The following is a 24,059-nucleotide window of genomic DNA, read 5'->3' on the forward strand; positions in this document are numbered from 1 at the left end:
CATATTGTTTTATGACATTGGTTAACAACCCCACAACATGTCAACCCTCTCCCTTCTCGACCTTTTTTTTTTTTTGTGAAAATATACATAGCCAAAGATACACCATTAAAAATTTCTACATGCACAGTTGAGTGACATCGACTACGCTCTTCCAATTGTGCTGCTGTTCTCACTTTAGATGAAGGCTTACAGAACAATATAGTTTCTCATGTAACAGTTACTACACATGTTGCCCTATGACAGTGGTTAACAACCTCACAACACTTCAGCACTGTCCTTACTCAGCCTTGGGTTTCCTATCACCAGCTTTCCTGTCCCCTTCTGTCTTCTGGCCCTTCGGACAGAGCCTTTTTCTTTTCTTCTTAAAGCAAAGAGAAGGCCCAGATTGCCTATTGGCTGTACCTTCCCCAAATATGGTAGCTCACGAGTAATTTCTTTGAAATCCTCTGGAGGTCCTTTTTTATTAATAATTTCAGGATTTTGTAGTCATATAAGCAAAATAAACTCATATTTCATAACTACTGTTTTAAATGTCTTCTTTTGAAATATGTATTTTTTATTTTATCACAGCCCAATGATGATAATTACGCAGAAGATCACTAGTTTGGCTTATGAAATTCATGACGGTAAGCAATTTTGAAATTAATTTTTTATCACTGGAAATAAATCTTATTCAAATAACATTTTGGTTGAGATAGTGCCATAACTTTCTGCTCTCCTAGAGAAGAGAAAGGAATAGAAGTAAGATAGAGAAACATATTTAACTCTGCTTATGGTTATTAATAGTGTGCTTGTTTTCCTTCAGTGTCGTATCTTAATTTTACAGTCAATTCATTGACTATAATAAGGTAAAATAGTGTGATTTGGTTATATGTTCCACGTTAGCAGCAAGTAAAAATACAAAGGAAATACATATTTGTTCTAAATCAAATTTTAGTAATTTCCTGCTTCATCTCTGTTAAATTTTTATTAAAATTTGCATGTGTTCCTCTCACAACCACCTCTCACACATGCATACATACATACTTATATATACTTTTTAGTATAAATATTTGTATATTCATATTTGTATATCTTCAGTGAATGGACTTTTACCCTAGGAAATGCTAGAAGTCAGGATGCAGAGGCAAAGACTTAGACTCTGGTTTCTTCAAAGATTGAGGGAGCATCCCTGTTAGAACAAAGGTCTGTAGCCTGGGGAGCTTTTTAGATGGGGTTTAGCCCCGCTGTATATATATATCATCCATCCTGTGCCATCTCCTAGGGAAGACCTGTGCCCTATTCTTCAGCCAGATTTTTCCTCTTATTGTTAGAGGACCAGTCTTGAAAAGACTGGACAAAGGGATTGTATTCTTCTTTCTTCCCTTTTGCTACTAACAAGCAAAATCAGTGGAGGAAGGGAGGTGAGAATAACTACTTTTTAAAAATCTCTGATACTTTTTTAGTCAGATCTGCATCTTCAACACCAACCCTGTTTCTGCCCTTCAGAAAGTAGAGGAACACTCCTGAGGGAAAATTCTTCATACGGGAGGCAGCATGCTGAAGTGGAAGGAGCATCAGCTTTGAGGGTGGGCAAACTTAGACTCAGGATTTCAGTTCTCCTTCTTACTTAGTAGGTCACTTAATAACTCTTGAGTTTTCTCATTTGTAAACTGATAATATGACCCACTTTGGCAGATTTGCGTGTGGATTACAATTTATGTAAAATACTTTGTAGCTCTTGCATCCTGTATGATGAAATGGGTGGAACTCATCAGACCCTGATATTAGAGGTATAGTCTCAACGTTTCTATTGTTAAATGCTCTAGGGTAAAAGTTAAAAGTTAAAGTTAAATGCTCTAGGTACAGTTCTCTTCACGTAGTAACACTCCTGTATTGTACTGATGAGAGATTACTTCTGTAACTCTGAAGAGAATATAGGAAGATCATGGACTAGGGATATAAGATTTCTCCCTAGATCTAGAACAATTCTTTTCGCTTTTCTTTTTCTGAATTAGGAAATTTTTCCTAATTTGGAGCCATAGCCTTTGACTTTCTTGGACCTCATGTCTTCTGTCCTTCACCACATCCTCTTCAGAGGCAACCACAGAGAGATGACAGTGGCACTATGTATTCAACTCAGAATTAGAAGTGGAACAAAATTCTGTTCTGTGACCTCGGTAGTTGTCTCTTTAGAACAATTCAAATTTTGATTAGCCTTGGCAACATTTGAAAAAGGTTCCTACGCCTTAATTTTTCAAAAAGGTTTCTCTCCTTCAATTCAGTTCAGTACCTCTTACTAGACAGACTACTGCAGATTTGCCATACCACTTGTCTGTTTTATGCCTAAGGGATAGATTGTGCCTGGTCTAATTGGATACCTGTGTTTCCTCAGGTAATCTTAAAGAGAAGGGCCTCTGTGTGTCAGGGTCCCCAAGACCACCTCCAAACTAGAAGGACACTCACAGGACTCAGCATATGGTTGTATTCACAGCTAAGATTGCAGCAAAAGGAAAGGATACAAAGCAAAAAGGGAAAAGGCGCATAGGATAGAGTCTGGAGGAAACCAGGTGCACACTTCTAAGAGTACTCTCCCAGGGAAGTCACATAGGACACCTTTAATTCCCCCAGCAATGAGTTGTGACAGTACATATGAAATATTGTCTAGTAGGGAAGCCCATAAGAGACTCAGCACCCAAAGTTTTTATTGAGGGCTGGCCACATAGGCACTGTCTGCTTAGTACATACGAAATGCTAGACTCCCAGAAGGAGAGCAGGTGTTAAGAATGACCCATATGGTTTGCACAAACATTGTAGACATCCTGAGCCCCCTTTACCATTTAGGGAAGGTTTTGTATCCCCTTTTTTATAGATGAAGCAAGTAACTGAGGCACAAAGAGTTTATGTGACTTACCCAAGTTCCACAGCTAGTTAGTGCAGAAATAGTCAGATTCTAGAACCAGTGTTCTTAACCATTATGCTATACTTATTTTAGAAATTCAGTTAACCAAAAGCTGGTTCTTAGAAAGTAAAATACCATATCTAGCAAGGTAGATAAAGTGAAAAAAGGAAGAAAAACAAAAATAAACAATATAGCAGTGAAAAGGGGGAGAGATGCAGAAATTCACTAGAGAATACCACAAACAATTTTGGGCCTGTGAATTTGAAAACTTAGATGAAGTGTAAAGTTTTTTAGAAAAATATAAATTTCCAGAAGAGACTTAGGCAGTACAAGGAAGAAAGTTGGACAGCAGGCTTAGGCAGCAAATATTCTATATCAGAGTAGAGGGAGGGATGGCTGTAAGAAAAAAGGGGAAGCAGTCAACTGATTGATGCTATTGATCATGCCAGAATAATATTGAGGAAAGTTTTACAGTTCTGTTGGCAGGTTTAAGTAGAAAATTAGGCATATGAATAAAGGATACAGTGATCTCCAAGAAAAACAAAAGTTATACACGATAGGATACAGTCATAGCACACTACTACATTTCGGTAGTCATAAAAATGTTAATACTCAGTATTAATTGAAACAAATATAATATGAACCATCCAGTTGCTATTGAGTTGATTCCAACTCATGCGACCCCATGAGTGTCAGAGTAGAACTATGCTTCATAGGATTTGCAATGGCTGATTTTTCAGAAGTAGATCACCAGACCTTTCTTCTGAGGCTCTTTTGGGTAGACTCTAACCTCCAAACTTTTGGTTAGCAGCAGAGCACATTAACTGTTTGCTCCACCCAGGGACTCCAAACAAATTTAATAGTTGTCTTAGTCATCTAGTGCTGCTATAACGGAAATACCAAAAGTGGATGGCTTTAATAAGCAGAAATTTATTTTCTCACAGTTTAGGAGGCTAGAAGTCTGAAGTCAGGGTGCCAGCTCTAGGGGGAGGCTTTCTGTCTCTGTCAGCGCTGGGGGAAGGTCCTTTTCTCATTTCAACATCTGTGGGCCCAGCGTTCCTTGGAAATTTCCATGTGTCTTGGCATCAGTCCTTCCCTGGGTCTAGAAGGTTCTCAGCTCAGGGACTCCCTATGTCCAAAGGACACACTCCACTCCTGGCTCTTCTTATATGGTGATAATGAGGTCCCTCTCTTCTCTGCTCCCCTTCTCTTTTATATCTCAAAGGCGATTGACTCCAGATATACCCTAATCCTGTTGATTGTATCCTGCCTCATTAACATAACTGCCTCTAATCTTGCCTCATTAACATCATAGAGGTTAGGATTTATAACACATAGGATAATTACATCAGATCACAAAATGGAGGACAACCACACACTACTGGGAATCATGGCCTAGCCAAGTTGACATACATTTTTGGGGGACACAGTTCAATCCATAACAATAGGACAATTATATTAGAAGATGATGGGAGGGGAAATGAGGTATGGTATAAGAGAATTAGAGCCTCATTCTCAGTAATAGAAAGGAAATATCTAAAATTTATAATCAAGTCCTGCCTATCTGAGCATAATATTTAGAAATACAGAGGTAAATACAGAAAAATACAGCTAAAAGAATTGAAAGTGGTTGTCTTTGAAGAGCAGAACTAGGTGTTTGGAAGTTTGGGAGAGTGCTGATTTTCATTAGATGACTTAGAATACTTGACTGTCATATTTGGCTTTTAGAATGTTGACCATGTTTACCTTGATAAAATAAAAATTAGAAAGAAAGAAAGTCTTACTAAATATGCACCAGATACTTTGCTCCTCATGATGAATGCTGGCATGGAATTTGTATTTATAAGATATGAGTGTATCTACCCATAGAGGATCAGGTGCTGCTGAATGGGGCTAAGAGAATTCCTTGCCATCTTTCAGCCCAAATAGCTTTCTCTGCTCTGTTAAGACATTGCCCACTCCTTCATTGCTTTCCATCTTCCAAAAACTTAATCTGTTGTCCAGGGTTTCTTCTCCTATTTTATTTGTTCTTGTCAGTTAATACCATCTTTATTTCTTTACCATCATTTTAGTGGGAAATCAGGAGGATTTGAATGCCTCTGTTTAACCTTCTCTCTGTTATTTTTGAAAGGATTTTGAAGACTTCTGATAATTATTCCTCCTTTTGGTATTAAGTCATGTCAGTTAGCCAAGAGGGCCTTTTGCAGGGATGTAAATGTCAATGGTTGTGTTGAATGTCTGACCTAAAAAAAATGTGACCAGCATTTTATTTTTTACTTTATTGAATTTTTTTTACTCAATTTTGGTATTATTGTGGGTTTTTAAAATTTATAAATTATTTCATTTGGTATTCATAAACAATTTTATGGGAATTATCTCCTAAGATAGAGAAATTGAAGTACAGAAAGTTTAGATGTGTTCTGCTCAAGGTCATTGAGTGACTTTGACTGACTCCTAGTCTAATGCTATTTTGAATATACTGTGCACGATTTTACTTTTGTTGTTGTTGACATGTGCCACTGAGTCAATTCCGACTCAAAGGGACCTTATAGGACAGAGTGAAACTGCCCCAGAGGGTTTCCTAGGCTGTAATCTTCAGGGGAGCAGATCACCAGGTCTTTTCTCCTGTGGAGCTACTGGTGGGTTTGGACCACCAACTTTTCAGTTAGCAGTCAAGCGCTTAACCATTGCACCACCACTTAGATGTAAAGTTTTTTTCTTAGTTTTACAGTTCGGTTTAAAAGAACAACCCATAAAAACAGAAGAACAAAAAATAAGAACAAAAAAATGAGCATATTTTTATTTGTATTTGTAACATTGACTTAATATCTGCCAATGCCATTATTTTTCATTCTTTTCACTGATTGTATCCTGTTCTGTTTAGCTTTCATAATATAGAACTTTAACATTCAGGTTTTTCCCTAACATTTTATTCTGAAAAAAGTCAAACTTACAGAAAAGTTAAAAGCATTATGCATTGAATACCCACCAACAACTACCAAAATTCTATAGTCGTTACCATTATTGTTATATTTGCCTTTTTATGTGTTTACATGCCATGCATCCATCCAGTCTGTGTGTTTTTAATGCAGTCCAAATTTAGTTGAAAATATGAATGTATTTCACTCCTGACACTTCAGCATAAGGAGCCCTGGTTGCGCAGTAGTTAAGCACTCGGCTTCTAACCTAAGGTCAGTGGTTCAAACCCACCAACCGCTCTGCTGGAGGAAGATGTGGCAGTCTGCTTCTGTGAAGATTACAGCCTTGGAAACCCTATGGAGCAATTTCCCTTTGTTTTATAGTGTCATGATGAGTTGGCATCAACTTGTTGGCAATGGGTTTCTTTTTTTTTTTTAAACACTTTAGCATACATATCATTAACTGAGTTCAGCATTTGTTTACAGTTATTTATTTCTTTTTTTTTTTTTAGGTAAAACAGGGAAATACATAAATCATAAATGTACTTCAGTCTTTTTTAAGTTCACATTTTGGTAAAGATGATTGATAAAATCACTGGCTATAGAGTGCAGCGCTGTAGTTCTGTAATTGTGGTTGACTTCTGGATGACTGTTGGGGGAGTTGCTACTTAGGGAATAAATACCCTCTGCACAGTCAGCTGTTTGCAGAGGAACTCTCTGGAGGAAGAAGCAGAGCACTGATAGGATCAGCTGAAGGCAGGAGTCTGGGAACAGAACTTTCCATGCTGAGTTGCAGTAAGGACAGAGTAGGGGACAGTGCAGGTAGGAGAAATGGAAGGAGAACTAAAAGCAAGGAAAGCAAAAGTGGAAATAAGGGAATAGGCCTTATCTTAACAGTCACAAGTTATTTGGGTTTTGCCAGTTAAAAAACAAAAAATCGGTAGTGCTTTGTTGTACAACACACAAACTTAACTTTAAAGTTCTTTTAAAATTGTTCAGACTTCAGAGTGTGACAGAGCCAGTGGCAGAGTTCTGACTCCTCTCGTCATCCCAGTGTTGCATTTTGAATTCTTAAAATGTGTAATTTTCATGAAAACGATTTCTGTGAACATAGTTAATAGGTTGTACTTTGAGTAAGTTCAGATATATGTGAATTCAGATTTTTGCTTCTTAATTCATGCTTAAAATTGACATAGAATACTCATAGCTCTTTAATTTCATCTACTCTTTAAAACACTATTAAAGATAAAATTTTCTTCTTTCTAATTTATATTTGTTTTTCAATATGCAGTTGTCCAAAACGCAGTGTCCTAGAAATAAGGTGACCATACATCCCACATCATGCTTGTTGTCAATACTGCACTCTTTCACACCCAGTAGTGTCTTAGTTTGAACAATAAATTATATGGTCATCCTGACTAGATTCCCGTGGTATAAACTATATTCTGCTTCCAGAATATTTTTGTTAATACTATAAACCATTTATGCAAACCACTGACTTTAGTGATTAAATGACCGCTTGTAAATACTGTGACCTCTCTTTAGAAAAGTGTTATTAATTTGACAAGGGATTATTTAGATTACACTTTATTTTCAGATAGTACTTTCAACCGTGTCTCTGTCATTGTCTAATCTGAAAAATTACGAATGATCTGACAGTTAATAAAAGGAGAATGTTCACGCGTGTTATAGGAAATGTCTAGCAAAAATAATTTTTATCAGTTTCATCATAATTATGAGAAGTATTAGAGTTATTATAATTGTATAAAGTTACATAGAGCTTGCTTATGTACTCTGAAACTTTACAGTTCAGGCACCCTAAAATGAATGCCTGCACAGGATGTGCAGACCACACAATCAACACATTAAGCCAGTATATGATTTGACAGTGACATCTTTCCATTATACATGCATTTTATTTAAGCATATTTTGTTTGGGTTATATATCAGTTATTTAAAATTATCCCTATTTGTGATTTGCACCCCAAGTAACAGATTATTATTGAGTACATTGGACATTGCACTAAGGATATAGCAAGAAACGAGACAGACCCAGCCCACCCTGTCACAGAGCTCACAGTCCTGCAAAGTCGTTCCCACATCCTGGCTGAGCAGATAGAAGGAAGGCAAATTTTAAGGCAAAAAAGATATATTGAAAAAATAAGATCCAGGTACATTAGTGGTCAGGAAAGATAGTTTATTGGGCTAACTAGGGGGAAATTATCAAAGACTTAACACAATGAATAAAAACATGCCATCTAAAATACTTAAAGTATTTATACAAACAAAAAAGGTACTTTTTTTTTTTTCTTTTTCTTTTTGATATACAAGGAGGTGAATGGTCAGATGACCTGCAAATTTCTCCTTTCAAGCCTGGCTCAGACTCCAATTTCCAACTGTCTTTTACACATTTCCACCCAGGTATCTTGACAGCGCCTTAAGACAGTTTCTCCAAAAAAGAATTGTTGCTTGGTCTGTACTTCTCCTTCCTTTTTCCTTGATTCAGTCAATTGGTCAACACTTTTCCTGGTTATCTAGACCATGAATCCTAACTTGACTCCTTTTGATTTCCATATCCAGTCAATTGTCAAATTCATTAAATTCAACCTCCTTAGTGGTTCTAAGGAGCCCTGGTGGCACAATGGTTAAGAGCTTGGCTGCTAACCAGAAGGCTGGCAGTTTGAATCCACCAGCTGCTCCTTGGAAACCCTATGGGGCAGTTCTACTCTGTCTTCTAGGGTCGCTATGAGTTGGAATCAACTTGATGGCAGTGGGTTTGGTTTTTGTTTTAGTGGCTCTGAATGTGCCTTTTCTTTTCTATTCCCAATACTGTCACCCTAGTTAAGGTCCTTTCACTTCTCATGTAAGCAACTGTGTTGTTTTAGAAACTCACCTCCATTACTTTGTTGCTACCTTCACTGTCCAGAAAGGAAACTATTATATCTATCCAAATGTCTTCTGTAACCCCCTGCAGCCTGTAAAGTTATGAAGATAGATTTCCACGTCCTGGCATTTAAGGTTACTATAACATAAACCCAACCTGTTTTTTCAAAACTTTCTTGCTCAGACTTGCTGACACATAGATGCTAGTCAAACTAGGATTCTCACTCTTCCCTTAACAGATGCTTTTATGATTTTATGTTTTGCTTATGCTTTTCTTATCACCAAAATTTTATTTCCTTTCCTTTTTTCTCGTCCATTTGAGAAAATATTATCCATTCTTTTAAAGGCTAATTCCACATATTCTTTTCCTTGTAACGTTTAAACTATCCATCCAGGGATTATTTTATGCCTTTGAATTCTGTGTCACCCTTTGTAATTTTCTTGATACTTACCTGTCTTTGATTTTTATTCTGGTTACTCAAGCTTTTCTGCTGTCCTCCGATTATATGTAAGTTCCTTGGGGACAGGGATGTAGTTGTATCGATAGCTCCTGTTTTCACAACTGGCACAATATCTGGAGCAAAGAGGCATTCAGTAAACATTCCTTGATTTTAATGGAATTGACAAAAACATAGAAGCAAACAGAAAATCGATAGGTGAAAAAGTTTACTAGAGAAAGCAAAAAAAATTTTAAGGTACTTTCATAGTAAATACACATATTTATTAAGCCATTAAAATTTAGATGATAGAACACAGTATGACAGGGCTGGGGAAGAAAAATAAGTACACTCACACTACTTGTTTTACCATAACTGTAGAACAGAAGGCAGTTTGTAACGAGATACAAAATTCGTTTGTGCCGTTTAACCTAGCAGTTCTGGAGACAAGAGTATGCTCCCAATAAATTAGATATTTAAAAAAATCCCACCTAAATACTGTTTATCCAGAGACATTTATATCAACATACGGTTCATTGTAGTGAAGTTGGAAATAACCTCTGTAGAAAAATAGGTAAACAGGTTACTATATACAATGTGATGGAAACCACTATATGGGAAAATGTATATATTGTATAGAATAACAGCTAATGTAAAGAATACCAAATAATATGTGTAATACTGATGATAACTAGCTGATATTATTAGATATGCATATTGACAAACATATGGTGTAAATTTGGAACCTTATAAATTAATTCTTACTCAGTTATTGTTTACTATAAAGTTAAGTGGATAATAACTTTGAGATAAAATTACTAAACAATGTATTTGAAACAAGTTATACTGTTCTGAGGTGTTAAAAAGACATGTAGCCACACACAAATTATGCCCATAAGAGTTCCTGAGTTCTTAATTGATAATTAAGATATTTTAAATATTTTGAAGATTATCTTCACAAATAAATTAGTCTGTGAAAACAAGTATCATGACTCTGCTCAGCACTAATGTGACAATGAATTCAACATAGCAGTGTCATGGAAGACAAGCTCCGGATGGTCTGTCAGTCTAACTGAAGACCAGTATTGGCTTAATCTGTGTCATTTTATGTTAACTGTAGTGGTTTAATAGCATTACTTAATCCGTAGACCTGGGGCTCATCTGTAATTAAGATACTGACTTTTAAAGAACTTACATTTAAAGGCCTACAAATAGATTTCATAGATGTGATATCAGTTTTATTATACAGACTTGGTTAAAAACAAGAAGCTTTAAAGAGCTAGGAGAATAGATGGGGTGAATGATTGAACGAAAGTGTTCTCATGTTCCTCTTCATCACACAATAAACTTAGTTGCTATTACTTTATCAAGTAGCCCTAAGAGAGCAAGTATGATCAATAAAAAAGGCTTGTTTTATTTATTTCTAAAGTGAGGCCTCATTCTTGACTAGAGTCATCAGCATTTCTGAAGATTAAATGAGATATTATATGCCTGGTGTATATTAAGCAACAATTGTTACTTGTTTCTAAGGTATTGGCCAAGCTTTCTCTCCAGTACACATTTCAAGTACTGTTAAATTCAACCATAGTAATGCAAAGATGTTTTCACATATCAATGGCCCTAATCAGACAGCCTCTAAACAGTCAGTAGGCCTGAATATTAGCAGTGTCTGTATAAATAGAATCACAATTCATGAATTACTATGGAAAGGACCCCCCCCCCCACAAGATTGTACTGGATCGGTTAAGATTTGAGCCCTGAGGAGGAATAGCGCATTATTATAACTGGCATTCTAGGGTGATTCAGCTTAGTTTTTGAAGTTTATTCTAAGAACTCCTAAAGCTTCTACAAAAAGAAGTAGTATTTATCTTTTCAATTATAGCTTTAAACTTAAAAAGACTGTAAAAATGCACAGTCAGAATGAAATAATAAAGTGAGTATTATGCCCAGTTTTTACCTATTGGATACCATCAATGCATTGGCTTATGCTACTAGCTGAAAGGTGGGTGGTTCCAACCTACCCAGAGGCACCTCGGGAGACAGATGTGGCAGTCTGCTTCCAAAATGTCATAGCCTTGGAAACCCTATGGAGCAGTTCTACTCTGCACACATGGGGTCACCTTGAGTCGAAATCAACTAAGAACATCAACAGCCGTCTTCAGTAAGAGTATTTTAAGATTGCAGAGTGAATTTTGCAATGGGAACGAAACTGTTTACAACCATTTTATACTGTGTATCTGGAACAAAATACAGAAATAATAAAATGTACACTAAAATATATGCTTGAATTCACAATCAATGCCCATGGAAGCAACAGTCAAGAAATCAAACGATGTATTGCATTGGGCAAATCGGCTGCAAAAGACCTCTTTAAAGTGTTAAAAAGCAAAGATGTCACTTTGAGGACTAAGGTGTGCCTGAACTAAGCCATGGTGTTTTCAGTCGCTTCATATGCATGCTAAAGCTGGACAGTGAGTAAGGAAGACCTAACAAGAGTTGATGCCTTTGAATTTTGGTGTTGGCGAAGAATATTGAATATACCATGAACTCCAGAAGAAAGAACATGTCTGTCGTAGAAGAAGTACGAAGTACAGTCAAAGTGCTTCTTGGAAGTGAGGATGGCAAGACTTCATCTCATGTACTTTGGGTATGTTATCAGGAGAGACCAGTCCCTGGAGAAGGACATCATGCTTGGTAGAGGGTCAGTGAAAGAGAAGAAGACCCCCAACAAGATGGATTGACACAGTGGCTGCAACTGTGGGCTCAGACATAGCAACAATTGTGAGGATGGGTAGTATTTCATTCTGTTGTACATAGGGTAGGTATGAGTCAGAACCGACTCAGTAGCATGCTGAAGCCAGTAAGGCCTTATTATCTAATATCAGGTTTCAAAATTATATGTTTTAAAAGTCTTATTCTCATTTGACAATTTTATAAGTAAATATATTTTTAACTTTAAACATACAAATACTGCTTTTATTTGTTTCATATATTGATTTTCTTAAGGGAAGAATGGTTTCCTCTGTCATAGCCTATTATAAAAGAATAGTGAGTTTCTTGGTTTTGCTGAATAGACAACAAAATTCTATGAGTTAAGGAATAGTTGGGATATAGAAATTTTTTAAAGTGAAATAAATAGAAAAAATTGTTTTATTGTATACTTTTTTAAAGAATGTCTAGGAGCTCTGGTGGTGCAGTGATTAAATGTTTGGCTGCTAACCGAAAGGTCGGCTCCACAGAAGAAAAGACCTGGCAGTCTGCTGCCATAAAGATTACCTGTTGCTATCGAGTCTATTCCTAGTCATGGAGACCCTATAGGACAGGGTAGAATTGCTCCATTAGGTTTGCAAGGCTGTAATCTTTATGGCAGCAGACTGCCACATCTTTCTCCATAGAGCAAGTGGTGGGTTCAAATTGTCAACCTTTCTGTTAGCAACCAAGCGCTTAATGACTGTGACGCCGTAGCTCCTCCCAGAAAGATTACAGCCTAGGAAACCCTGTGGGGCAGTTTTACTCTGTCTTATAGGGTTGCTGGAGCCCTGGTGGTGCAATGGTTAAGAAGCTTGGCAGCTAACCAAAAGGTTGGCAGTTTGAAACCACCTTAGAAACTCTATGGGGCAGTTCAACTCTGTCCTATAGAGTCGCTATGAGTCAGAATTGACTCAGTGGCAGCGGGTTTGGTTTTGGTTTTATAGGGTCGGTACGAGTCGGAATCAGTTCGACCACACACAATAACAATATGTGGGCAAAAATAGAGGATCTTGAGGTACTTACCCTTAGTTTAAAGGATGAATTTTAGCTTAAACTAGAAAGGACCTTAAGGAACTCTTTTGAACAAGAACTAGAACTCTGTTGAATAAGTATTCCTAGACTCTTTTACTCTAAAGGATCCTTTATATCTCTAAATACTGTTAAGCATGTATAAATAATCAAAGAGATTTGGCAATTGAGTTTTCCGGGAAAACCCAGCAATATATGGGCCATAGTTGTTTTTCCTTTGTTATGTACGGTAAATGATAATAAAGATAATGATAATAAGAGCTAACATTTACTCTGTGTTTTCTATATGTCAGGTACTGTTCTAAACATTTTTCATACTCTTAATCCTCATAACAATCCTATTACTACTACTGTTATTATTATTACTGCAATTAACATTATCATCCCCATTTTCCAAATGAGGAAACTAAAGCACAGAGAGGTAAATAATTTGTTCCAGGTCACACAGTAAATGTAGAGCTGAAATTCAAATCCCGGCAGTCTTGACTCTGGGTAACAGTAGTACCTACCACATGGAGTTGTTTTGAGGGTTAAATCAATCAGTACATTTAAAGCACTTGGAACAATTATTGGCACATAAAGAGGGTTCAATATATGTTAGCTGCTATTATTAACATTGTTGGTTATTGTTATTCATATTATTTAGTCATTTTCCTCTTATTGGATGTTTAGGTTTATTTATAACTTTTTTCTGTTATAAAATACTATGATGAAATCTTTGTCTGTCTTTCTGATAATTTTCTCAGGGTAGATTCTTAGAAGTGAAATTTGTTGGTTGCAGGGTTTGAACTTTTTTTCAGGATCTTGGACATGGTCAGAGCTTTCCAAGAAAATTCAGTCAGTTACTGTTTCTCTATCAAGTTTCTCTCACCGTAACACAACATTAAATTTATTGAAAATCTTTTTAATTTAATAGGTGAAAATTGCATGTTTATAACTATTGTAGGTTGATTAGCCATTTTATTTCTTCCAAGAATTGTCTATTCTTGGTCTTTGCTCTTTATTTTTTAATTAAATTGAGATTTTGATGATTTTTATATATGGTGATTTTATGTTGATTATATACTAAAGATATCAGCCTTTTAAAATCTTTTTTATCATAAAAATTTTGAACATATACAGTAGAATAGTATCATGAAACCCCATGTACCTTCACCCAGTTTGAAAAATTAACTTGTAGCCAATCTCTTTTCCTTTCTGCCTCATCTACTTTTATCGTTCCTGTTTATTTTGAAGAAATCCTAGATACCTATCTTTTTATCCATAAATATTACTGTATGGGGATACTAACCTTTTGTCATATTTACATCTGTTTTCCCCAGTCTGTTGGTATCGAATTTACTATTTATTCACATTATGTTGTTGCCTTTATTTGCTGCCATCAAGGCAGCCCCCTTCTTATAGCAACCCCATGTGCTACAGAGTGGGACTCTCCAGAGGGTTTTCTTGCCTACAATCCTTACAGAAGCAGATCGTCAGGCCTTTCTTCCATGGAGCTTCTGGGTGGGTTTGTTTTGAACCTCCAACCTTTTGATCAGCAGCTGATCGCAAAAGGTGTGTGCCACCCAGGCTCCTCTAGGCACATTATAGACATTTTCAAATAGTATGGAATATTATTCTGAGATTGTACCCTTAGATCTTTCATTATTGCTACTTACGAAAACTGGTAACTTTAGGAAATTCTTGTTTATCCCTGAGGAGCTCAAACTCATCGTGTTTATTAGTTGAAGAGATGAACTGAGCTCAGCTTTATTTCACTTATAAACAGCCTAGCTTTCTGAACATACTACTGGTATTAACTAATTCTTTTAAATTCACGTCTCTATTTTTGTTATTTATTAATGGAACCAAGAAAGTGAGTGACTTGTTTTCCCACCAAAAAAAGTTATCTTAGAGTGTTTTTGTTAATAATTTCCTATTTTTGTTGGTGATCTTTTTCTGCTTTGTGTCTGTAGAATGTTGAAGTTTTTAAATGTGACTTAATACAGATCTTATCATCATACTTTGCCCTGCAGTAACTTTTGCTTCAACAGTTGTCTTTGAAGTATGTTCCAACTTTGGAAAAAATGTTTTATTATCCTTTCTTGTAAAATAAAAATAAAATGTGTCAAGTAGAGGTGAGCCTGGAAGCCTGACATAGTAGATACATGAGAATCATTTGTTCTGAGGGGTCTTGCCACCTGGCCACTTCCGCCGCCACTCGCCTGGCCTGGGCCAGAAGCAGCGCCACATGGCCTGGGCCTAGCCTGACATAGGCAAGAAGCACAAGTAGAACAAAAACCTCTACGAAATATGTAGAGAAGCCCTTGAAGCTGACCCTCAAAGTGGGAAGAAACGAAGTCACTGAACTCTCCACGGGCAGCTCAGGGCATGACTCAAGCCTCTTCGAAGACAAAAATGATCATGACAGATACAAGGACAGAAAGCAGAAAAAGAGAAACAGGTTCCAGGGGAAGAAAAAGGGAGAAAACAGAGCCAAGTAAAGGAGATAGGACCGAGACCGTGTGGAGAATGAGGAAAAAAAAGACCTCCAGTGTCAGGTCCTAGAAGACTAGGCTTGCATCCTGAGAAGCCTCTCACAAGCTCTTTAGCCAAACAAGAAGGATATTTTCAAACTAATATGTACTAATGCCATGATTTACAGCAAGCCCGAGACCATTTATTATAAAGCTGCAAAGAAGCTTGATAATACACTCAGGGATGAAAATTCTTAGACAGGAAAGACTTCAGAGCCTGAAGCAGAGTATATAATTCATGGCAGACTTGCAGAAAACTCAAAAGCAGAAAGATCAAGTAGACATCTCACAGAGTGAGGAGACTGCTGGCCAAGGGAGAAGGAAGACTGTGGAGACGCTGACGCCAGGTCTTCAAAACCCCCAACAAAGAAAACAAAAAGACAAAGATACCATTGACAATTAATTTAAAAGCAGTAATTGAGAGAGAGGGCAGGAGCAGATGGACTGCATCATTCAGGAATCTGGAGGAAAGCTGACCAGGCAGTTTATTAATTGTCAGTGTGAATTTGAAAGAAGTAAGCCAGATGGGACAACAACATTGGGACTTCTCCATCCTGTGGATCCTGTTGGAGAACAGGCTACTGCCCTGTAAGACTGGGAATGACCACTAGAAGACTTCAGTCTGGAGTGAATATTTTACAGGGGTTCGTAGAGGGTAAAAGGAACAAAGTAACTGCATGTTATACCCTACAGTTCTTACACAGCACATTAAGACTCCACATTTGCAGATATCAGCAAGGATGATTCTGATTTAATCTACTCAGCCTATGGGGAAGACTCTAATCTTCCGAACAATATCAGCATCCATGAGTTTTTGGCCATATGTCAAGATTATCCGTGTATTATAGCCTATTTATTGGATGCTTTAACAAAAGGAGAGCATTCTAGAACCCTGCAAGAGTTGGAGATGTCATCACCTGAAGATGAAGGCCAGACTAGGACATTTGACACAACACAAGACATGGAGGTTACAGAAATAGAGCCGGCAGGGCATTTGGACTGCCGTAACCAGGACAGGTTCATAGCACTGAAAGTGGTCACAAACTTTGGTATGCCAGTTGAAGTTTTTGACTCTGAAAAACCTGAAGTGTTCCAGAGGAAACTTGAACGAGACCACCAAATTGCTTAGGGAGCTCCAGGAAGCCCAGAACGAATATCTGAGCACCAGACCCCCTCCCAGCATGGTCTGTCTCTTGGGTCCCTTGTACAGAGAAATGCATTTTGCTGAACAAGTGACCAATAATCTTAAAGAACTTGCACAGCAAGTTACTCCTGGTGATATTGTCAGCATGTATGGAATTCAGAAAGCAATGGCGATTTCCATTCCTTCCCCCATTGTAGAAAACAACTTTGTAGATTTAACAGAAGATTTTGAAGAACCTAATAAGACTGATGTTGCTCAATGTGGACCTGGTGAGATTTGAAGCTAATTGGTATTTGAGTATATATAATTACTTTTTTTTTCCTATTCTTAACTTGCAAATGCTTTTCAGAGGATATTAAATATTTGTAAATTGTGTTTTTAATTAAACTTTGGAACAATTAATTTTAATGTTCCAGAGGTTGGACTTCTATTAAGTCATAAAGCTGAACCTGGGGAGAGAAAAAAAGAATCATTTGTTGATGTGTATATTTAACAATAACTAATATTCCATATCCATTAAATACCAGGTCATGCAAATTATGCTATTGAATCCTCATAACAACCCTGGGACATAGGAATCATCACTGTTTTGTAGATATGGATACAGAGGCTCTGCGAGGTTAAGTAATTCATCTAAGATTAAACAGCTAGAAAATAGTGGATTCAAACTCAAAATCAAACTCAAGACCGCTTGATTTAAAATTCAGTATTCTTTACACCATGCCACTTTTGCAGAACAAATCATTATGAGATTGTTTTCTGAGTGGTTACTGGGGGTAGATTGGAACAAGATGGGCAATGGTTTGTTCCCTCATGGAGCTCAGTAGATGGTGTGGGATAAAAAAGAACAAACAAAAACCAAACCTGCTGCCGTCAAGTCGGTTCTGACCCATAGTGACCCTATTGGAGACAATAACCTGCCCCATAGAATTTCCAAGGCTGTAAATCTTTACGGAAGCAGACTGCTACATACTTCTCCCATGGAGTGGCTGATGGGTTTGAACTGCCAATTTTTTGGTTAGTAGCCGAGTGCTTTAAACTGTGCCACCAGAGCTCCTTATGGTATGGAATACTGAGATGGAAATAGACTATTCACACTGTAATATGATTGCCTATGTAAGGGGAGGCCCTAAGAGATTTACACCTATCCTTTATATCTCTAGTTATATCTATTTATATAAGGTGGTGGTGTCCTTAGGTGCTGTCAAGTTGGTTCCCACTCACAGTGACCCTATATACAGCAGAATGAAACATTGCCCAGTCCTGCGCCCTTCTCACAGTCGCTGCTATGTTTGAGCCCATTGTTGCGGCGACTGTGTCAATCCAAACTTGTCTTTTTTGCTGACCCTCTACCTTACCAAGTATGATTTCCTTCTCAAGGGACTGGTTCTTCCTGATAACATGTCCAAGGTACGTGAGACAGTCTTGCCATCCTTGCTGCTAAGGAACATTCTGTCAGTACTTCTCCCAAGACACATTTGTTCATTTTTTGACAGTCCATGGTATATTCAGTATTCACCAACACAGTAATTCAAAGGCATCAATTCTTCTTTGGTCTTCCTTATTCATTGTCCAGCTTTTGCATGCATATGAGGCAACTGAAAATATCATGGCTTGGGTCAGGCACCAATTAGTCCTCAAAGTGACATCTTTGCTTTTTAATACTTTAAAGAGGATTTTTGCAGCAGATTTGCCCAGTGCAATAACGTCATTTGATTTCTTGACTGCTGCTTCCATGGGCGTTGATTGTGGATCCAAGTAAAATGAAATCTTCACAACTTCAGTCTTTTCTCCATTTATCATGATGTTGCCTATTGGTCCAGTTGTGAGAATTTTTGTTTTCTTTATAGACATATAAATATATATCTTACATAGCTGTGTTGTGTACCATCGAATCGATTGCGACTCACAGTGACCCTATAGAACAGAATGGAACCGTCCCATAGGATTTCCAAGGGGTGGCTGGTGGATTCGAACTGCCAACCTTTTGGCTAGCAGCCGAATGCTTAACCACTGTGCAACCATGGCCCCGTACTCCCATAGTAGACTGAAATTTTTTCAAGGGCAGGAAGGATACCATCTGCTGAGCTCCATGAGGAAATAAACCACTATCTATCCTGTGCCAATCTATCCCTAGTAACCACTCAGAAAACAGAATCTCATAATGATTTGTTTGGCAAAATGTTTTGAGAATTCACATAATTCAAGGTTTTAGTCTTCTCTCCGATTCCTGATGCCTTGCACATGGTAGGTACCTAATAATCTAGTAATGCTGGTTTAGTTAAATATAGGGCTGTATATGTATATAGGTATATGTGTGTGCACACGTATGCTTTCTCTTCACTGATTGATTCATTCACATTTGTCTTGAATACGCAACTAGATTAAAAGCTCCTTTATAGCCAAGTGTAATATCCTAAACTGACTTTTGTGAACTATGCATCTAACACAGTAATGTAACACACTCCTTGCAGCATCAAGGAATTAAATAAAACCATAGGGCTTAGGGGCTAGAAGAATATTTTTGGTTAATCCTTGTGTTTTTTGGGTCAGTGTTAAGTGCCTTCATTTCCTTTCAGACACAATTAGGGACTTGGTAACAACATTCAGTAGAGAAGAATAGTCCTTATTTCAAGTTTCTGGAGCCCAGACTTGGCTAACAAAATTTGTTGTACAGGGCCGGGGGTGGGGATGGGTAGTAAAATGAGGCCATTAACATGCTACTTTCCTGGTAAAGGGATGAGAAACAAAAAAAGGATAAAGAGTGTTAAGAAATGAATATTGACTCTCATTTCCAAAGATAGCTCTTGTTTTCTTGTTTTTTTAGGAAAGCATGGACAACAATGTGAGTATCTGATATGGGGGAAGAAAGTTAAATTGTCAAGTAGCAATGATCCTTTTGGGCTTAACTCCTGATAATATTTTACCTTTTTCTCATCTTCAGTCTTCTTTTTTAAGTGTGTTTTTCCTTCTTATTATACAAAATACGGGTATACGCTCATTGTACAAAATTGGAAAATACAGATGAGTACAAAGAAAAAAATAAAGAATTCTCCACGTCCCTCCCCCAACACCTCTCAGAGCCAGACCTTCTCTCTATTAATATTTTGGTCTATTTCCTTTGTCCTCTTATCGGACATGGTTTTCTTTTTACATAATCAACGTCTGTTTATCCCTCCATCCATCCTTCTCTACTTAGTGATACATCAATAAACATTTCCTTCCCCCTGGTGTTAAAAACTTTGTGATCTGAGCTGCTGAGGTTGCTTATGTACAACCAAACACCTTGTGGCATTTGGTTCCTTGGTTTGGTGGTTTAGGGTCATGGTTTCACGGGACATCCCAGTTAATTGGCCTAATAATGTGCTTAGGTGCTTCCCTTCTACCTCTTAGTTCATTGTACAGTGCCTGGGGTCTTAAAAGCTTATAAGGTATACAAACACAAAGAAACGATCTTTGATGGTTACAAGGGAGGAGAGGAGGGGTAGGGAGAGGAAATCACTAATTAGATAGTAGACAAGTGTTAACTTTGGTAAAGGGAAAGACAATACACAATATAGGGGAAGTCAGCATAACTTGGCCAAGGTAAAGGAAGACACTTAGAGGAACACAAGAAAGACATAAGAGGCAACCACAATAAATACTATGGCAGATACAATCCTACAACAACAATAAAAACAAATAATAACTTATAGGCAGGTATGTGTGGTGAATAGGGGAAGGAGGGAGTATAGGAGTATACCCACGTACACATGTAGGTTAGGCCATGAATTGTTTTACGTACATATTTCTATGTACAGCGTGTAGATTCATATATACAATAGGGCACAAAGGGGGCACAGTACAGAAGCTTCCTAGACACATCCAAACACCTTGAGAGACCAAGTTATGGGGCCTGAGTGCTGGGGACCATGGTCTTGGGGGACATCTAGGTCAATTGGCATGACATAGTTCGTAAAGATGTTCTACATCATGCTTTGGTGAGTAGCATCTAAGGTCTTAAAAGCTTTCGAGCAGCCATGTAAGATATGTCTATTGGTCCCATCCCATCCAGAGCAAAGGAGAATGAAGAAAACCAAAGACACAAGGAAAATATTAGTCCAAAGGACTAAGGGACTACATGAACCATCTCTACCAGCTTGAGCCCAGAAGAACTAGATGGTGCCTAGCTACCACCACCAACCTCTCTGACAAGGATCACAATAGAGGGTCCTGGACAGAGCTGGATAAAAATGTAGAACAAAATTCAAACTTAAAAAAAAGACCAGACTTACTGGTCTGACAGAGACTGCAGGAATCCCTGAGACTATGGCCCCTGGACACCTTGCTAACTCAGAAATGAAGCCACTCACAAAGTCCACCTTTCAGCCAAACATTAGACAGGCCTATAAAACAAACAATAACATACATGAGGAATGTGCTGCTGCTTAGTTCAGTCAAGTAGATGAGACTAAATGGGCAACACCGGCCCAAAAGCAAAAAAGAGAAGTCAGGAAGGACAGGAAAACTGGACAAATGGACATGGGAAACCTTGGGTGGAAAGGGAAAGGGGGAGAGTGCTGATGCATTGTGGGGATTGCAACCAGTGTCACAAAAATTTGTGTATAAATTTCTGGATGAGAAATTAATTTGCTCTGTAAACTTGCACCTAAAGCACAATAAAAGGGGGAAAAAGGGGGAGGGACATTCAAGGTATAGTAAAACCTGCGAAAGCCAGAACCTGTGTAAGGTGGAAAACTGTCAGAGAAGGAAAACTCAAATATTTTCCACTAAAAGGAGCAATAGAAGAGTGGTAAGGCTGCACCCTGTCAAAGGCGGAAAACTTGTGAGACCCAGGAAAACAGACAGTCCCAGAAAGTTCGGCTCTTACAGGTTTCACTGTATAACAGTTGGTCTGTTTGCCTGGAGCAGGAGAGGAAGAAGTGGAGTCAGGAATAGGAGGAAGAAATGGTATGTGTGGCTAATTACCTCCATGAACAACTGCCTGCTTTGCCATGAGACCAGAAGAACTGGATGGTACCTGGCTACCATTATTGAACATTTTCATCAAAGATTCTGTAGAAGAATCCTGATCAAAAGGGGGAAAATGCAAAACAGGATTTCAAATTTTCATGGAATCCAATCTTTCTGGAGTCATGGAGGCTGGATGAACCCCTGAAACTATTGCCCTGAGATCATCTTTAAACCTTATACCAAAAATACCCCTGAAGTCATCTTAAAACCAAACAATAGTTTAGCTTACCTAGTAAAGAGTGTCTGCCTTGAGCATTATGCTCTTTTAAGATCTGTATGTATGGGATCAGATTGACAACAGCAACTCAAAAGATGAGACAGAAACTTTAGGGGGTAGTGAGTTTATGTTAATGTGGAGGAACAACTCAGAAAAGGAGGGTGAGAATGGTTGCACAACTCAAAGAATTTAATCAGTGTAACTGAGTTATACACGTAGAAATTGTTGAATTGGTGTATATTATGCTGTGTATATTCTCAACAACAACAAAACAAATTATAAAACAAAACTTTGTGTTGTGGATTTTTTAAAAAAATACTGTGTTTTAGGTGAAAGTTTATGCTGCAGTTTGATTTCCCAGATTGTTCGTGACGTTGGTTACAGTGTTCACAGTGTGTCAGCATTCTCATTATAGTCGTACATCGCGTAACGTCCGATATACCTTCTGTGAAATAGGGCGTTATGTGATTTGGATGTCATGCTGACACCATATTATATAAGTCAGTACCTGGATTACGAACTAGTTCCGTACCTAAGTCTGTCTTTAAGTTTAATTTGTACGTAAGTATCCAATGTCAGTTGGTCAAATGTTTGTCTCAGTGTATAGATGTGATCTGGATTTTAATGGATGCAAATTACTTTTAAAAATAGATGTACAAGTATTTGTTTTCCCATGCCCTAATTGTTGTGTGTATAGATTTCCTTTCTTTTTCCCCTTGCCATTATGCCTAATGTTGTGATGAACATCCTTATCGTAATCTTGAATCACACTTTCAATTATTTTCTTAGGCTAGAGTCCTAGGGCCAAAACATAGGAAGACTTCTAAAGCTCTTGATAAACTGGTTTACAGAAGATAGCATCCGTTTGTCTCAGTAGTTTATTTATATTCCGTCTCCTTACTGGAATGTAAATGCCGTGAAAACAGAGAATTTGTCTATTTTTTCTTCTGCCCTTTCCCCAACACCTAGAACAGTCCCTGGGACATTTTAAGTTCTCAGTACTTATTTCCTTCTCGTCTTTGTTTTGTGTACATATGTGATACGTAAAAGATGTGTGTGTTTTACACGATTGAGATCATGCTATATGAGTGAGAGCCCTTTAAATTTTTTGTTCAGTTGTAATAGGTGAAATAGCATCTCATTCTTTCAATATACATTTCTTAATGATGAATAATGGTAAACATACTTCATGTTAATTGGCCGCTTGTATTTCTTTTATGATTTGTCTTTTCATGTCTTTTGTCATTATCTAATTTATTTTTCTCAGTGTTTTTTCATTGTTTAAGTTTTGGTTCTTTCGGGGGACACAAATAAGTACACCACTTTATTATATTTGTTGCAAATATTTTCCAAGCATGTTGTTTGCTTTTTAATTTAGTCCTCCTTTGATCTTTAAATTGGGTTTGGTTCCCCCCACCCCAAAGCATATGGATCTAGTACGTTGATAAATAGCCATAAATTTTTATTCATTAGAGTCATGTAGGACAAAGGAAGTTATTGCTCTGTGTTGGGCTTCTAGTCCATATTCTTGACGTTTAGTCATTTAAAATATTCAACAGTAGAAAAAATTTAATGCCCATTTGTGAAATGTCAGGCATCTAAAGACGAGGATAATAAATTTGTAATTTAAGAAGTGCTAGCATTTGGCAGAGAAGCCCTGGTGATGCAGTGGTTAAGCGCTCGGCTGCTAACTGAAAGGTTGGTGGTTCGAACCCGCCAGCCACTCCAAGGGAGAAAGATGTATCAGTCTGCTTCCGTAAAGATTTGCAGCCTTAGAAAACCTGTGGATCAGTTCTACTGTGTCCTATGGGGTTTCTATGAGTCGAAATTCAACTTGATGGCAGTGGGTTTTGGTGGTTTGGGAGCATTTGGCAATTTTTTAACTTAATAATAATTTCCTTTAGAGAGGAGTCACATTAGTGACTTAACTTCCCAAACGTGTTATTTATCTTATGTAAATCTCGACATGTTGGATTATGTGATGGTCCTTTCACGTGATTAAGCCGGTGTTGAGATGAGAAAGAAAGGAACAATAATTATACCAAAATTGAGATTATAGCATGAATTTCAAGTGATGAAAGTGTGGATAAGAGCAAATGCCATTTTTTTCTTTGGGGGAACTCATAATTGATAAAAGTATCTATTTTTGTTTCTTAGGAATGTTTCGAAAGGATGAAGAACTAACTCCGTCTCAGAGAGGCTTAGCTGTAAGGTATGTGCCTTTTCATTGTATCCTGCCATACGTGGTTCATGTGCTGTCTCTGCGTGGA

The 24,059-nt window shown here is 37.6% G+C and overlaps 1 protein-coding gene and 1 pseudogene across 15 annotated transcripts in view; both read left to right on the forward strand.

Moving 5' to 3' along the window:
- MBOAT2 (membrane bound O-acyltransferase domain containing 2) overlaps positions 1–24,059 on the forward strand; it is a 167,386-nt gene that overhangs the window by 111,630 nt on the left and 31,697 nt on the right. For 14 of the 15 annotated variants that reach the window (XR_002823545.1, XR_002823548.1, XR_002823544.1 and 11 more), the window contains 2 exons: positions 571–626; positions 23,947–24,001. Coding sequence is in view for 9 of the 15 variants with exons in the window: in XM_023728276.1 (XP_023584044.1) it covers positions 571–626; positions 23,947–24,001 (111 nt within the window). In the remaining 6 variants the exon portion in view is untranslated. Of the gene's footprint in view, positions 1–570; positions 627–19,386; positions 19,405–23,946; positions 24,002–24,059 lie in introns of those variants that run through there. The other variant, XM_023728284.1, reaches the window with a different exon arrangement.
- Positions 14,381–17,010, forward strand: LOC105756097 (bromodomain-containing protein 7-like; annotated as a pseudogene).

Source organism: Trichechus manatus, unplaced genomic scaffold (assembly GCF_000243295.1).
Source record: "Trichechus manatus latirostris isolate Lorelei unplaced genomic scaffold, TriManLat1.0 scaffold00023, whole genome shotgun sequence".
Classification (NCBI taxonomy): Eukaryota; Metazoa; Chordata; class Mammalia; order Sirenia; family Trichechidae; genus Trichechus; species Trichechus manatus.